The sequence below is a fragment of the Chiloscyllium punctatum genome, chromosome 1, assembly GCF_047496795.1.
Source record: "Chiloscyllium punctatum isolate Juve2018m chromosome 1, sChiPun1.3, whole genome shotgun sequence".
Classification (NCBI taxonomy): Eukaryota; Metazoa; Chordata; class Chondrichthyes; order Orectolobiformes; family Hemiscylliidae; genus Chiloscyllium; species Chiloscyllium punctatum.
This window is the reverse complement of record NC_092739.1, coordinates 106,850,449-106,867,983: the sequence shown is the minus strand read 5'-3', so window position 1 is coordinate 106,867,983 and position 17,535 is coordinate 106,850,449. Positions and strand designations below refer to the sequence as shown.

At 41.7% G+C, this 17,535-nt stretch overlaps 1 protein-coding gene across 3 annotated transcripts in view; it reads left to right on the top strand.

The window, feature by feature from the left end:
- Positions 1-3,726: 3,726 nt before the first annotated feature.
- The window catches only part of LOC140478575 (urea transporter 2-like), a 65,382-nt gene continuing 51,573 nt past the window's right edge, over positions 3,727-17,535 (top strand). Inside the window, exons 1-3 of one of the 3 annotated variants that reach the window (XM_072571808.1) lie at positions 3,727-4,058; positions 8,965-9,112; positions 10,538-10,727. In XM_072571808.1, the coding sequence (XP_072427909.1) occupies positions 4,044-4,058; positions 8,965-9,112; positions 10,538-10,727 (353 nt within the window). In that variant the 5' untranslated portion in view covers positions 3,727-4,043. Of the gene's footprint in view, positions 4,068-8,229; positions 8,267-8,964; positions 9,113-10,537; positions 10,728-17,535 lie in introns of those variants that run through there. The other 2 variants (XM_072571800.1, XM_072571815.1) reach the window with 2 other exon arrangements.

The following is a 17,535-nucleotide window of genomic DNA, read 5'->3' as shown; positions in this document are numbered from 1 at the left end:
CCAGTTCCTCCCTCATGTCTTTGCAGTTACTTTTACTCAATTGTCATACTGTTACATCTGATTCCGGCTTCTCCCTTTCAGACTGCAGGAGAAATTCTATCATATTATCGCCACTGTCACTCGGGGGGTCCTTAATCGTAAGCTCCCTCAACAAGTCTGCCTCATTGCACAACACCAAATCCAGAATTGCCTGTTCCTTAGGGACTCTACCACAAGCTACTCCAATAAATTTCTTTTCTTGATGCCCACTATCAACTTAATTTTCCCAGTCCACCTGTATATTGAAGCTCCCCATGATTATTGTAACATGCCTTTCTTATATGCATTTTTTATCTCCTGATTTATTTTCATCCCACATCCTGACTACTGCTCAGAGGCCTGTTCACGATTCGTAACAGGGTCTTTGTTCCTTTGCGGCTCCAAAACTCTCCCCACACAGCTTCTGTGTCTTCTGACTCTATGTCACTCTTGATATCGATTTAATTCAATTTCTTAATAACAAGGCAATCCTGGCCTCTCTGCTCATCTGTCTGTCCTTTTGCTAGAACATGTATCCTTGGATATTTAGTTTGCAGCGCTCATTACTCTCCAGCCACGTCTCCAGGATACCCACAATGTCATATCTGCCAATTTCAATTTGTGCTGCAAGTGTATTTACCTTATTTTATATAGTGCATGTGCTTAAGCTGAGGTGGAGAATTAAAATGGCAAGCAACCAAGAGGTCAGGATCAGGTTTGCAGACTGACCAGGGTAATAAGTAGTCACAGAGTTGCAACACAGTGAAGACACATTGTAAAACAGCAAATTACCAGACCTTCAAGAACTATTGATATTGTTGGAAGTGGCAGTAACAAAAGACATTCATGGTACAGTTTTTTTTTAAAAGGTGAGAGACTGTCAACGGTATTTGGATGTCATTGTACATGAATCACAGGAGATTGGCTATAGTTAGTGACGCAAATGATATGTTACCCAATAGAGATTGTAATATAAGAGGAAAGGAGTCTCACTGCAATCATATAGAACTTTAGTAACACCACATCTGGAGTATTATGTACAATTTTAGTCTTCATGGTCAAGTAAGAATATATTTGCATTAGAGGGAATGAAAAGAATGTTTACTTAAATTGTGAAGAATTTGAATTTGCTATCTCATGGGTCAGTGTGGGATATAGGTGGATTAGTGTTACTTCTGCAATTCCATTTTACAAAGGAGGTGAACTCACACCAGTGGGTAATTGTTTTAGTCAAGAGCTGAGTCAACAAGAATGGAAACGATGTAGAGGAAATGTAGAATTGTTTTTGTATTAGCTAAAATTGTATGTCAGAATGAAATGTGCCAATGAACAATAGTAGGCACGGTGGGCAAATAGATAAGATGTTGTGAGAGGATGAAGTTAAGCTAGATACGCCTGTACAAACAGTAGGTATAAACATCTGCTTCCCACTTTTATGAAAACACAGGAACAAACCCCAATTAAAAGGGTCATAGGGATCAGAACGGCCTCGGGAAAGGCACAGATGAAGGGGGTAGATAATGATGAAGAAGGGATATGCCTAACAATGACCTATAGCAGGGTAAGGTCAAACAGCCTTGTGAGACCAGAAATAAGCATTTTATCACAGACAAGGCCGGATAAGGCAAGAGGCAAACAGGGGTAATGGGGGCCGGTCTTAGGGAAGTGGATGATGTAGGCAGGGGAGGGAGCAGTGTAAAACAATGGACATTAAATCATATAAATATTATGTATGAATTGAACCTGGTGTGTGTATGTCTTCTGCCTTTTAGACACGGGACATCACACCCACTTGCAAGTGTAAAATAAATGACACTATTGATTCAGATCTTGTCTCGGACTGAAATTATTGAAGTGAGTGGGCTTTGTTTCTCACAGTCAGTGAATCGTCAGTCATTGAATTTGTTCGACAGGGATCTATACATTTTTGATGCTAATGGAATCCATTTCAGTACATGGGGGAGGTGGAAGCATCATGATAATGTCGCTAAACTAGTAATCCAGATTCTTGGACTAATGTTTTAGGAACATGGGTAAAAGCCCACCTTAGCAGATGGCAAAAGTTAAATACGCCCTAAACAAAATGGATGCAATTTCTGTTCTAACAGTGACCAAGAACCACTATCAATTGTCTTAAAAACCCATCTGGTTCAGCAATGTCCTTTGGGAAAGGAAATCTGCCTTCCTTATCTGATTTTGTCTACATGTGATACCAGACCCACAGCGATGTTCTTTTTACCCTTAACCACCCAGTGGACAATTAGGAGTGTGCAATAACTGCTAGCTTCGCAGATGATGCCTTCATTGACACGAATTAATTAAAAATATTGTAAATTAATGTAATCCCAGATGCCAGCTAAAACAAAACAGCAAAGTAACATCCAGTAAATTATGCATTATCCAGCAACATATAATAATACCCGAAATAAAGATGAAAAAAATTAAAGTATTTCTAAGCATATTTTTTGTATATTAATGTAGGATTCAACCAAATGCTCCAAATTTCCTGGTGACAGAAGCCTTAGTGAAGCCTCAGCATTTCATGCACAACTGTATTCATTACACCTCGCCATGACTAATATGCCGTATCCTCATCCCCCTCACTCCCACAGAGACTTAACAGTCCATCTTCACAATCACCCTCACCAGCCCTGTTTTCCCACTCTCCTCCCCCTCAATTAGCAATTCCTCTTCCAAAACCCCTTCTCCCTCTATTCATTCACTTAACAACTCTCTTTATTCACCAGCCCTTTCCCCTGAGTTGATGTCGTTGGAGTCATGAATAGTGCTAACAGAGGCAGATCAGGAATCTCTCCTGGTCTTACTATATGTCAATAGCTCATGTTGGAAGAATTTGCAGACTTATAGTCAATCTATATGAGTGCACTTTCCATGACCATCAAGTACTGCCCGAGGAATTTTCCCCAAAACATCAGGCTCAGAGGCAGCAAAAATACCACGGCAAGACATCGAATTTCAAGTCGCAGCAGCTTTTCAGCCCATCGAGCCTGCTCCACATTCAATAAGTTTACAGCTGATCTGATTGTAACCTCAAATTCACCTTCCAACTTAGCCCTAATAGCTTTTTAAACTTTTTTTTTGTTCAACATGAATCTATCTACCTCGGCCTTAAAAATATTCAAGGACTCTGCCTCCACAGCATTTTCATAAAGTTCAAAAGAATCCTGACCCTCTGAGATAAAAAAAACCTTGTCAGTTTTGAATGAACTAACAATGATTTTTAAAAAGTAACCCCAAGGTTCCCATTCTCCCATGAGGAAACATCCTCTCCACATGTGCTCGGTCAGGATCTTGGGATCAACCTGTGCACCAGAACATGAATCTATTACAATTGAAATGATTTTGCCTCAACACTCCAAAAGGGTCTAGCACCTTTTTTTTATCATCCAAGCGTATACTAAATATCAGAGAGTATTCAAGATATTCCTCTATTTTGAAATAAATTGCTTCCATTGACTGGACCCAGTTGGTATTTATAGGTTAAGTGTCACAAGAACACGCTTGTGAAAATAATGCACTGTCCTACTTTCCAATGAGGCTTTCCTGATTACGGCATTGCCATGTCTAAATTTCCGGATTTAATGACGTGGGAATTAGAAATCATCTGCAGTCGATTTCCTAACCTTCATTGATTTCCTTGTCATTCGATACTTCTCACATTAGATTGATCATTCTCGCTTTTAATTTGTTGCACAATTTTAAACTAAACACTATTGCGGGCAATCAGTCGAATATAGAGTCATTTTCGTATTGTGCCTTCCAGCTGTAAAAGCTGAACTTCCTTCGACTTCTCAATCCTCCCGAACACTTCGGTGGCCTGCGTTTCAACTATTTGCCAAATGGCTGAGTGCGGAGTCATGTGGGTTGATAAAGCTGCACGTTAATCCAGAGCCGGGCACATGCTGTGGTGTTAAAACCACACACTGATGAAGAATTCAGCACTGAGCTCTCAGTCTGCATCACATCCAAACCGTTATTTCAGTGTTCATTAGGGAACACGAGCAATGCTTCAAACCAAGGTGATCCAGGTAACATTATGTCAAATAATGCATCTGCATACTGACAATATCATGTGGTGTACACTGTTTTAACATGTGTTCTTGTGCCTTTTAAGAGTACGGTAGCGTTAGATAATGTCAAGACGTGGGCGCGGGAAGTTTGACGCCTCGTGAGGTCAGCTCATAGCGCATGTGCGGCAACAGCCGCCGGGTTTAAAGAGGCACCGGGTTCCTCTCGCCGCGAGCTCGTGGATGGGGGAGACAGGGCACGAGGAGGGGGGACTGACTGACTGGCTGATGGATGGATGGGTGGGTGGGAGGCGGAGGCTGATTGGTGGAGGGATTGGGGAGACAGGGCAGAGGGGAGAGGGCAAGGAGCAGACTGATAGATGGGGGGTGTGGGCTACAGAGCAGTGAAGAGACCAATAGATGGGGGGGGGGGGGGTGGAGAGTCAGGGCAGAGTAGAGACAAATAGACGGGGGTGGAATAGACAGGGCAGGAGGCAGGGGGAGAGTGATGGAGGGAGACAGGAGGTGGGGGAGACTGATGGAGGGAGAGAGGAGGTGGGGGAGACTGATGGAGGGAGAGAAGAGGTGGGGAGATTGATGGAGAGAGAGAAGGTGGGGGAGACTGATGGAGGGAGAGAAGAGGTGGGGGAGACTGATGGAGGGAGAGAAGAGGTGGGGGAGACTGATGGAGGGAGAGAAGAGGTGGGGAGATTGATGGAGAGAGAGAAGGTGGGGGAGACTGATGGAGGGAGAGAAGAGGTGGAGAGATTGATGGAGAGAGATAGGAGGCAGGGGAGACTGATGGAGGGAGAGAGGAGGCGGGGGGAGACTGATGGAGGGAGAGAAGAGGCGGGGGGAGACTGATGGAGGGAGAGAAGAGGCGGGGGGAGACTGATGGAGGGAGAGAAGAGGCGGGGGGAGACTGATGGAGGGTGACACTGCAGCCCAGCGACAAGGAGGTTTTGTAGAAGTTTGGCTGAGCTGTTATGTTTATGTCTTAAGACATTGATCATATGAATTGGAAAACTTCTTTAAAGACTAGCAGTGGTAGCCTAAAGAAATTGAAGAATACAATATTTCTTAAAATTGAATGTTGGATTCTGTATAAGTATGGTTCAGTATTTTCAACCAACCAATTTATCTGCTTTATTTCTATCCACACAAGTGGACTTTAATAGAAAATATACACACTGCATTGAATGATAAATATTTTCTTATTTAAATTAAAACTAACTATACTTACAAATATCCACCTTGACTGTATAATTAGAAATTGCAGATGCTGGAAATATTAAATTAGATCAGAAAGTGCACTAAATACTCAGCTGGCTTCGGAGCATTTTGTGTGAGAGAAGCAGAATTAAAGGTTCAGATCCATCTGGTGTAGTTATGATAAAGGTTCACGGACCGATGTTTCTCTTTCTGATGCTGCCACACATGCTGAACATCTCCACAGCCCCAGCCCTAATGCTTCCCATTGCAAATGAACCAAAGATCCCGCTTCACCTTGCAGCCTCCTTTCTGCTCCCGCAACTCCCATCCCTCACCCCAACCCCCAAAACTCTTGAAGGCTCTCACTTCCCTGAAGTCTCCTACTTTGACTCCTGTAAAGGTTCCTTCTTTGTTCTGGAGCATTCTTCTGTCCAGCTGCACAGCCTCTCTCTTTTATCCGTCCTGTTGGCAATCCCTGGACACAGTCAACAGTTGGAATCATTGCTTAAAATTATAGCCATACAGCACAGATCAGGCCCTTTGACCCGTCAAGGCTACATTGCCCTATCTGTGCTAATCCCAATTTCCCGCACATGGCCAATTGCTCAACCAACTGTCTTTTTAAATGTTGTTAGGTTTCCTGTCTCAATTACCTTCCCAGCAGTGCATTCCTGATTCCCACAAAACTCTGGGTTAAAGGTTTTCCTCAAATCTCCTCTAAAAATCTTGCCTTTTACTTTAAAATGATGTCCCCTTCACCTTAAAATTATTGACCCTTCAGCTAAGGGAAACAGTTACATTGTATCCACTCTGTCCATGCCTCTCCTGATTTATACACCTCAATCATGACCCCTCAGCTGTAAATAAAACAATGTCAATCTGTCCAATCTTTCTTAATAGCTAAAATGCCCAATCCTAGGCAACATCCTGTGAATCTCCTCAATATACTTTCTGTTACAATCATATCCTGTCTATGGTACTCCAGCTGTGGATTAACCAAAGTTTTGTACAGTTCCAATATAACCTCACTATTCTTATAATTTATGCCTTGACTGATAAAGGCAAGTACTCCATATGCCTTCTTAATTACCCTATCACCTTGCCCTACTACCTTCAGGGACCTGCGCACAAACACCCCAAGACTCCTCTGTTCCCCTGAACTTACTAGTGTCCTGTCATTCACTAAATGGTCCATTGTCTTATTCCTTCTTCCAAAGTGCATCACCTCACACATTTCAGGGTTAAATTCCATCTGCTACTGAGCTCCATATCTGCCCAATCCAATTATATTGTCCAGTAAAATAAGACTTATTCCTCATTGCGAAGCACCCAGCCAATCTTCACATCATCTGCATTCTGACTTGACATTGCTTCCCCTCCCATTTCTTCTAAATCTAATTATATCAGGGGATTTAAAGTTCTCCAGTATTAATTGAGATAATCATAGTGTAAAGGGTTTAGAACGGGACAAATTTCTTGAAATATATTCAAGAGAGCTTTTTAGAGGCCAAGTCATTGAGCATTTAAAACAGAGATAAATAAGATCTTGATTGCCAAGGGGATCAAAGGTTACAGGGAGAAAGCGGGAAAATGGGGTTGAAAAACCTATCAGCTATGACTAAATGGTGTAGGAGATTCAATAGGCTGAATGGCCTAATTTCTGCTCCTATGTCTTATGGTATTATGATCTTATATGAACATGTACAAGGTCCAACAAGATGTATTTACTAGGTGCAGTGCTGGACCTAATTCTAGGTATAAAGCTGGACAGGTGACTCAGGTGACAGTAGGAGAGCATTTTAGTGATAGCAACCACAACACCATAAGTTTTAAGTTAGTTATGAAAAGAAAAAAGATTGTCTGCCAAAAGGAGTGTTGGATTGGGGAAGGCAGATTTTATTAAACTAAGGCAGGATCTCACCAAAATAGGCTGAGATAAGCTACTTCTGGATGTATCTATAGCAGAACAGTGGAGGGCATTCAAAATTGATTTGGCATGGGTACAGCTCAAATATGTATTTGTTAGAGTGAAATATAGGCAAAAAATGCCTAGAGAATCCTTTATGTCTAAGAATATTCAGGACTGGATAAAAAGGAAAAGAAATGCTTTTAGCAGATATTAAAAAAAGAGCAAATCAACAAAGGCCCTAGTGGAGTGTAGAAATCTAAGAAAGCAATTAGGAGAGCAAAGAGGGGGGCATGAAAAACACTGGTGGGTGAAATTAGTGAGAATCCCGAGATATTCTATTAACATATCAAGGGGAAGAGGGGATAACCAGGAAAAGGTTGGAGCCCATTAGGAACCAAGAGGACCACCTTCATGGAGCCAGAACGTATTGGCAGGATGTCAAACAAGTTCTTCACTTTGGAGAAAGAGGATGTAGATACAGGGGAGGTGCCAGAGGAATGGGGGACAGCTTACATGGTTCTTGTTTTCAAGAAGGTTATTAGAGATCAACAAGGGAACTACAGACTAGTGAGTCTCATATCAGTATTAGGGAAACTACTGGAGAAAATTCTGAGGGAGAAAATGAATCTCCACTTGGAGAGGCAAGGTTTGTTCAGAGATAGTCTGCATGGCCTTTTCAGAAGAAGGTCTTGCCTCACAAATTTCGGGAAGATGACCCGGCATGTGAATCAGTGTTGTGCCTTGATGTAGTTTAAATGGATTTCAGCAAAGCTCTTGACAAGAGGTATCTTAAATGGGAGAATAATAAAGAATAAACATAGGTGGTGCACCCTTACCTCTGCTGTTTATGTCCTTCTAGGAAGTAGAGGTCACAGGTTTTAAAGGTATTGACAAAGGATCCCTGATGAATTGAGCAATGTGTGAAGCTTCTGATGCAGCTGATACAATATCGTATTTGAAGATAAATTTACTAAATTCAAATTTTGTGAAGTCATTGATCTTCTTGCAACGGCATGGATGCATCCACTTGCCAGGGGATTGACTCCTGGCATTAAACAGCATCAACTTTTTCTCCCTTTGCTTTCTGATTCTGTATTTGGTAAGTTCCCAGACCCCCTGCAAGTATAGTTCATTGCTCCTCCTTTACACCTACAAGGCCATCTGAGTAGTTTTGGAAAGCTTTGCAACCCAGTATCCTATAATATGGTATTCTTCTAATTCTGCAAGGCCATACTCAGCTCGCAAAGGTTTCCTAGCACCTGCCCCAATCATAGTGCATCTTCCCTTTTAAGAGATGCCAAGCTACTGGCATTACCCAGTCACAACTGTAGTGTTTTGTTTAGACAACTGGCTAAACAACTGCATAGTTAATGCAGCTGGAACATTTTAGTAATGTAAACCAACAAGCAGTGAGAAGCCTGCTTAATGTCACATTGCAGTCAACAGCATCAGTTATTCATTTATTGTGATCACTATCAGATTTAGTTTCCAAAAACTGAACGTGGCCAAGGTAATTTAATTCAAAACTTTGTCTAATCAAATATTAACTCAATGATATTTTTAAATTTAAAACAATACATTTAATTCTGTATACTTCTTTGTCTCAACTGCTACAGAGTTTTGGGTTGTGTTGAATCCTTTAGATATTTCAAGTGTACAAGTTACATGATATTGCTCACAGTTCAAATAACTGTCATCATTTTTTGCAATTGCCTGTAAGCTTTTCCAGAGTATTTTGATAGCTTCAGTTTGCTTACTTTAAAGACTATTTAAACCTCTTCTGAATTTGATTTTAAGCTGGAGTCAAAGGAACACATGCAACAAATAAAAAATCACGGAGGAGAAATCACAGCCATAAAACATAATAAAAACATTGTCAGATGTAATTGTCAACTTATTATAACCTTCCCTGATAAAGTCAAAAGGTTTGGTGATTGGCTGAAAGGTAAGAAATACAGAACTGAGCTTATTGTCTTTGCTAACATTAACAAAAAAAAATTATGTAAAATGTAATGTATTTATCAGGAACTATTTTACTAAGTTATAAAGTGACATTTATATAACACTATTCCTTGTAAAATGGCCCATGGTAGTTAACAAGATGTGCAGCGCTAGATTATTCCATGTCAGCACGAAGTGTATTGATGAACATGAACAACAAGCCAAGGTCACTAATAATGCATTTGAGCGACAAGGGAAAAATTACAGGCAGGCTGAAGAGCAACAGCCTATGAAAGAATGGATCGCTTGTAACAAGACTGAGTTTAGTAATAGCAAAAGGTGCCAGAGTTACACATGTTTTTGCAGTGCCTGTGAAATCAAAGCTATCAATATAATAGATAGCCACGATCAACTAATTCAGCCAAAGAGAGAATGGGGTGGAAAGCAAGACAGTGTCCCAAGTTCATCCCAAGTAGAAAGTACATTGTTAGCGGCAAACCCTTAGAGTAACGGCAAGTACTGGAAAATCTTAGGGAGTATCTGTGAACAGAGGAGAAGTGTGTATTGGCCAGGGTGTTTCTATAAATGAAAAAGTAGGACTGCAGATGGGGGAGCGAAGCTGAGGGCTAGAAGATGGGCAAATGAAAGGGAATGTATAAACTGAGGCAGCAGTGAACGGATAACTTCCTGAGCTGCACCAGTAAACAGGTGACAGGCACACACCTATGGCGTCAGGAGTGGTAGAGACTCCACATATTCCAGTGCCACAGTGTGCATATAGAAGTGTGTATAAACAATTTTGGCTACTTGGTGGAGGAGGAGAGAAAGAAGGCAAATGCTGTTTCTGCCATTAATTGTTCCAAAGAGCAGAGGTGGAGAAGAGCCAGGGTGTTGGAGTGGTAACAATGGGTTTGGAGAGTTCTGGTGGGTTGGGAACCTGGAGCTAAGAGATGGGGTAGCTATCATTACAACAAATAAGAAAGCATTACCATCCACTTACATACACTGAACTGAACACAGTACTCAAGGAGTGTGTCTTCATCTTGGGGGAATAGCATTATCTGCATTGCACTGTGCCAAAAGGCCCCTCCACTCACTTCACCATTGGATCCATGCTGCAACCAGTAGAATAAATACAGCAGACAGAAAAGTAGGGTTATAATTTTTCACTGAGATTACCACTGACTGTAATGCCATTGTATGTAGTCCATGCTATAAAAACCAATAGCTTGTCTTGATTTATTTTCAGTTTGCAATGTTTTAGTTTCAGGTAGTAGCAAACATGCCCAATTTTGATTACTAATAATTTTATCATTGAAGTATTGGTGTATAAGTTGCTTATAGTACTAGAAAGTAAAAATATTTAGTGAACTAGAAGAACACTAAGTAGATCTTCTAACCCTTTTTTTTTGTTTGGAAAATATTGCAGGGCAAAATGTTATATTCCTATTTATTGACTGGAATTTGCGTGGGATTGCTCAAGTGATGTTTGTCAACAACTCTTTGAGCGGGTTAATTATTTTGGTTGGATTGATTTTCCAAAATCGATGGTGGGCACTTAATGGCTTCGTGGGATTGGTGTTCTCAAACATGACAGCACTTCTGCTCAGTCAGAACAGGTAATTTTCTTTTTTATTATGTATTTTATTACTGTATTTCTATTTTTTGAAGAAGACATTACAGTACTTTTTACTGCGTTTACTTTTATATGTGAAACTATTATTTACACGAGGAGATTATATTTAATCTTTTTGAAAGTCACCAGAATCAGAGGAGAATCTAGTCCTTAATATTTCATATTCTGAAATCATCTTTCATTGTCTAGTTGTTTAGTATATGGTAACTGCAAAGAATATCCAACCATTCTAGAAGATTATTGAAATAATTCCACCTATTAATGTATTTTCCTCCCAGGAGCTCTATTGAAAAGCTTCATGAAGAACATTTGATTATTAAGGTGCATTCACTTTCTTTTATTCTTTCATGAGGTGTGGGCATTGTTTGCAAGGCAGAGTTTCAGTATGAGGTGTAACTGATCGTTTCTGGGTTCTTCGCAAAGTAGAGGGGAAGATAGTAAAAATGAAAGTTAGCACGATGCAGTAGTGACCCTGATTGCTGAATCTAACTATAGGGAGAAGTTGAGAGCACTACCGTTGAAGCTTACCAAGATTATACTACAGACATACATAGAAACAAGTGGTGCCATTGAATGGAAATGTACTGGTCAAAGTACAATTAAGGGACCAATGCGCACATTTAATAAAAGGTCAATACTTGTCATTATTTCGAAAGTCCTGATTTAAAATATTAAGGTGGAGCTGGGGTATAGTTAATAAGTTGAGGGACTCAAGTATGAGTTTTCAAGAGATCCTGGACAAGTACAAAAATGTCTTTAAAGGAACCCTGGGGGAAATGAAAGGAGTCAAAATTAAATTTCTGCTGAAGCCAGAGGCTCATCATAGGGGTCTAAAGGTATGTTGGTCTAACGTGGAGGCAGAACTTGAATGGATGGTGAATCTATGAGTGATGAAATCAGTAAACACCAGTGAATGGACAACTCTCATCATACCAATCTTAAAAACAGATGATGTGGTGAAGATTTGTGTTGCCTTTAAAATCACAATCAACTCAACCATGAATGCAGATCAACACCCATCTTCCACGCATAGAAAATCTACTCAGTGGACTGGCAGAGAGAAAAAAATGTTCAAAAATGGATTGATTGCAAGCCCACTGACAGCTGGGGGTCATGAAGGCATCTCAGCCATTACTAACAATAGTGACAAACACTGTCTTTTCCATTACAAGTGACTTCCTTTTGGCATCATGTCAGCACTGGCTCTATTCCAGAGGGCTATGGATCAGATATTAAGTGGGTTGTCACGATTGCAGTGTTATCTGGACAATACTTTGATTAATTGATCATTCAAAGACGTGCTTTTGAAAAATTTAGAAGGAAACCTAAAAAGATTGCAGGAGCACGGCCTACAAGTGAAAATGGAGAAATACAAGTTTTCAAAAGACTCCATAGAGTACTTAGGCATGTAGTCAATTGTGAGGGATTACAGAAGGCGCCCAAGAAGACAGAGGCTATCATGAAAGTCCAGAGACCAGGGAATGAGCCTCAGTTGAGGAAATTATAGATTACTGTGACAAGTTCATGTTTGGTCTTAGCACAACCATGCTAAAACACCTATATTCATTGCTGGGAAAAGGGCAGCAACGCAAATGGACTCAGGAATGTGAGGTGGCTTACAGGAGTGAAGCAAGCCTTGAAAAGGTCAGCAGCATTAACACAGTTTGACACCAAGTTGCCACGCAATTGCACATCTTCCTTTGGGGTGAGCGTGTTGTACAGTCACACATCTTACTGAATGTAGGGGAAAGACCCATCATGTTTATGTTGAGGTCATTTACGAAGACAGAAGAGAATTATGTCCAAGTGGAAAAGGAAGGATTGATCATCATGTTCAGCATTAAGAAATTCACCCATTTCCTTTACGGCAAACACTCCATGCCACAGAACAGCCATAGACCACCAACCTCCATTTTGTGCCCATATACAGGAATATTGTCAATGGCAGCAGCACGCCTGTAGAGATTGCCTCTGACTCTGTCAATGGCCTACTCATATAAGATCAAATACTGACAGGCAGAGAAGCCCGATAGTGCAGGTGCACAGAACTGAAGGTCTGAGGAAGGGTCACCGGATCTGAAACATTAACTTCACAGATGCTGCCAGACCTGCTGAGCCTTTCCAGCAACTTCTGTTTTTGTTTCTGATTTACAGCATCTGCAGTTCTTTCAGTTTTTTATTCAGGTGTGACAATGGCCTACAGTTTGTGGTGCAAAGGTTCAAGGAGTAGCTGGAAAATCAGAGTTAGACATTGGTTGGTTGCATATATCACTCTGCGACAAACAGCCAGGAGGAGAGATTTGTTCAAACCATGAAACAGGCCTCAAAGGCTTCACAAGTGGAGAGGTCGCTAGGACAGTGAATCAACAAGTTCCTCAGCATGTATAAGAAGACGCCACATGTGACCACTCATTGATCGCCGAAGTCCTTTATGTTCAACTCTCAGCTGACAACCATGTTTGACTTATTTCAGCTGGAAGAGACCAGAAATATGGGAGAGCCAAATCAAGAAGGACAGATGGCCAGAGGGTGCACCTCAAGGTCAAGGGTATTCCAAAGAGGAGAGATCACGTTGGCCCAGAATTGTACATCTGGGGAGAAATGGATCCCAGCATTGGTGGTGACTCAAACAGGATCATTGCCATATGTGGTACAGACGAGGGATGAATTAGTCTGGAGGAGGCAGACTGGCCAGCTGGTCATCACACCTCACTAATGGAGGGAAGTCTTTCAGGATACTGAACCAGTCCAGATGGAACCAGAGGTGTCAACCAAGTCATCTGTCTCCAAGCTAGGGTTGGTCATACCCAAGGAGGAGACAACAGCAGCTCACAAGGCAACAATAGCCAATTAGAGAGGGCATGTATCTGCAGAACAACAGGAGCTTCTAGAGGCCTGAGAGACTTAATTAGAAAACTTTCCTGAGATGAGAAGACAGTCCTCTCTGAACTCACGAGAGACTTAATCACGGCGATGTCATCTAAAGACAAAATGCCTTGTATGAGGGGCAGCAGTCATTTTTTCTATGGTTGCCATGCTTTTCTAAATATTTCTGTCTATGCCCAGATGTTGGATACAACATATATGTTTATTAACAGGAATTCTTTCTAAAAAAAGGGACTTTTTAAATTCATTCATGGGACGAGGGCATCACTGGCTGGGCTAGCATTTATTGCTCATCCCGAATTGCCCAGAAGGCAGTTAAGAGTCAACCATATTGCTGTGCATCTGGAGTCAGATGTCTGCCAGACCAGGTAAGGATGGCTACTTCCTTCCTGAAAGGACATCAGTGAACTAGATGGGCATTTTCCTGGCAATCAACAACATTAGTCATTGCGGACTCCATAGTGAGGGGGACACACAGGAGGTTCTGTGGGACCAAGAGAGAGACTCACTGTTGGTGTGTTACCTCCCGGGTGTCGGGGTTCATGATGTCTCTGATAGTATTTTCGGGATCCTTGCGGGGAATAGGAATAGCCCCAGGTAGTGCTCCACATGGGCACCAACAGCATAGGTAGGAAGAGAGATGGGGATTTAAGGCAGAAATTCAGGGAGCTAGAGCTAGGACAGAGTTATTATCTCTGGTGTGTTAGATGAAAGTGAGTACTGCAGATGCTGGAAATCAGAGTCTAGAGTATGGAGCTGGAAAAGCACAGCAGGTCAGGCAGCATCAGAGAAGCAGGAAAATTGATGTTTCACCTGTGTCATGTGCTAGCGAGGTGAGAAATAGGGAGAGAGAGGAGTTGAACACGTGGATACAGGGATGGTGCAGGAGAGAAGGTTTTGGATTCCTGTATTATTGGGGCTCATCCTGGGGTAGGTGGGACCTCTAGGAGAAAGTGAGGACTGCAGATGCTGGAGATCAGAGCTGAAAATGTGTTGCTGGAAAAGTGCAGCGGTCAGGCAACATCCAAGGAGCAGGAGAATCGACGTTTCAGGCATGAGCCCTTCTTCAATATTGTTTCCTGAAGAAGGGCTCATGCCCGAAATGTCGATTCTCCTGCTCCTTGGATGCTGCCTGACCTGCTGCGCTTTTCCAGCAACACATTTCCAGCTAGGTGGAACCTCTACAAACAGGATGGTCTTCACCTGAACCAGAGGGGTACCAATATACTCGAGGGGAATCTTGCTGTTCGGGTGGGTTTAAGCTAATTCAGCAGGGGGATTGGAACCCAATTAGAGTTTGAGCATACAGGAGGTTGAGAGCAGGGAGGTTCGAAATAAGGTTTCAGAGTCACAAGAGGGCACCAGCAACCAAGAAGTTAGTTTAAAGTGTGTCTATTTCAATGCCAGGAACATCCAGAATAAGTTGGGTGAACTTGTAGCATGGGTTGGTACCTGGGATTTCAATGTTGTTGCCATTTCTGACACGTGGATAGAGCAGGGACAGGAATGGTTGCTGCAGGTTCCAGGATTTAGATGTTTCAGTAAGAACAGAGAAGATGGTAAAAGGGTTTGGCATTGTTAGTCAAGGACAGTATTACGGCTGCAGAAAAAACTTTTGAGGATTCGTCAACTGAGGTAGAATGGGTTGAAATTAGAAACAGGAAAGGAGAGGTCATCCTGTTGGGAGTTTTCTACAGGCCTCCGAATAGTTCCAGAGATTTAGAGGAAAGAATAGGATAGGAACGAGAATGACAGGGTAGTTGTTAAGGGGGACTTCATTTGCCAAATATTGAATGGCACTACTATAGTCCAAGTACTTTAGATGTGTCAGGTTTTTTTTCCCATTGTGTGCAGGAGGGTTTTCTGACACAGTATGTAGACAGTCCAACAAGGACCAAGGATATATTAGATTTGGTACTGGGTAATGAACCCGGCCAGATGTTAGATTTGGATGTAGATGAGCACTTTTGTGATAGTGACCACAATTCAGTTATGTTTATTGTAGCGATGGAAAGGGATAAGTATATACCAGAAGGCAAGAGCTACAGTTGGGAGAAGGGCAATTACAATGTGATTAGACAAGATTTAGGATGCATAGGATGTGGAAGGAAACTGCAGGGAATGGGCACAATAGAAATGTGGAGCTTATTCAAGGAACAGCTACTGTGTGTCCTTGATAAATATATAACTGTCAGACAGAGAGGAGATTATCATGTGCAGGAGCCGTGGTTTACAAAGGAAGTTGAATCTCTTGTCAAGAGGAAAAGCAGACTTATGTTTGGATGAGATGTGAAGGCTCATTTAGGGCAATTGAGAGTTACAAGTTAGCCAGGAAAAAACTAAATAGAGAGATAAGCTGAGTGAGGAGGGAACATGAGAAGTTCTTGGTGGATAGGATCAGGGAAAATCCTAAAGCTTTCTGTCGGTATATAAGGGATAAAAGAATGACGAGAGTAAGATTAGGGCCAATCAAGTATAGTAGTGAGAAGTTGTGCATGGAGTCAGAGGAGATAGGGGAAGCGCTAAATTAATATTTTTCGTCAGTATTCACACTAGAAGAAGACAATGTCATTGAGGATAATACTGAGAAATAGGCTAATAGACTGGATGGGATTGAGGTTCACAAGGAGGAGGTGTTAGAAATTCTGGAAAGCGTGAAAATAGATAATTCCCCTGGGCCGGATGGGATTTATCCTAGGATTCTCTGGGAAACCGGCAAGGAGATTACAGAGCTTTGGCTTTGATCTTTATGTCATCATTGTCTACAGGAGTAATACCAGAAGACTGGAGGATAGCAAATGTTGGTTCCATGTTCAAGAAGGGGAGTAGAGACAACCATGATAATAATAGACCAGTGACCCTGACTTCAGTTGTGGGTAAAGTGTTGTAAAAGGTTATATGAGATGGGATTTATAATCATCTCAGTAGGAATAAGTTGATTAGGGATAGTCAACACATTTTTGTGAAGGGTAAGTTATGCCTCACAAGCCATATTGAGCTCTTTGAGAAGGTGACCAAGCAGGTGGATGAGTGTAAAGCCATTGATGTGGTGTATATGGATTTCAATAAGGTGTTTGATAAGGTTTCCCATGGCAGGCTACTGCACAAAATAGGAAGCATGGGATTGAGGGTGATTTAGCAGTTTGGATCAGAAATTGGCTAGCTGAAAGAAGACAGAGGGTGGTGGTTGATGAGAAATGTTCATCCTGGAGTTCAGTTACTAGTGGTGTGCTGCAAGGATCTGTTTTGGGTCCACTGCTGTTTATCATTTTTATAAATGACCTGAATGAGGGTGTAAAAGGATGGGTGGCACATGACACTAAGGTTGGTAGAGTTGTGGATAGTGCCAAAGGATGTTGTATGTTATAGAGGGACATAGATAAACTGCAGAGCTGGGCTGAGAGGTGGCAAATGGAGTTTAATCCAGAAAAGTGTGAGGTGATTCACTTTGAAAGGAGTAACAGGAATGCAGAGTACTGTGTGAATGGTAAGATTCTTGATAGTGTAGATGAGCAGAAAGATCTCGGTGTCCATGTACACAGGTCCCTCAAAGTTGCCACCCAGGTTGATAGGGCTGTTAAGAAGGCATACAGTGTGTTAGCTTTTATTAGTAGGGGGATCGAGTTTCGGAACCATGAGATCACGCTGCAGCTGTACAGAATTCTGATGCAGCCGCACTTAGATTATTGGGTACAGTTCTGGTCACCACATTATAGGAAGGATGTGGAAACTTTGGAAAGAGTTCAGAGGCGATTTATTAGGCTGTTGGAGGGAAGGTCTTATGTGGAAAGGTTGACGGACTTGAGGCTGTTTTCATTTGAGAGAACAAGGTTGAGAGGTGACTTAATTGAGACATATAAGATATTCAGGGGGTTAGATAGGGTGGACAGTGAGAGCCTTTTTCC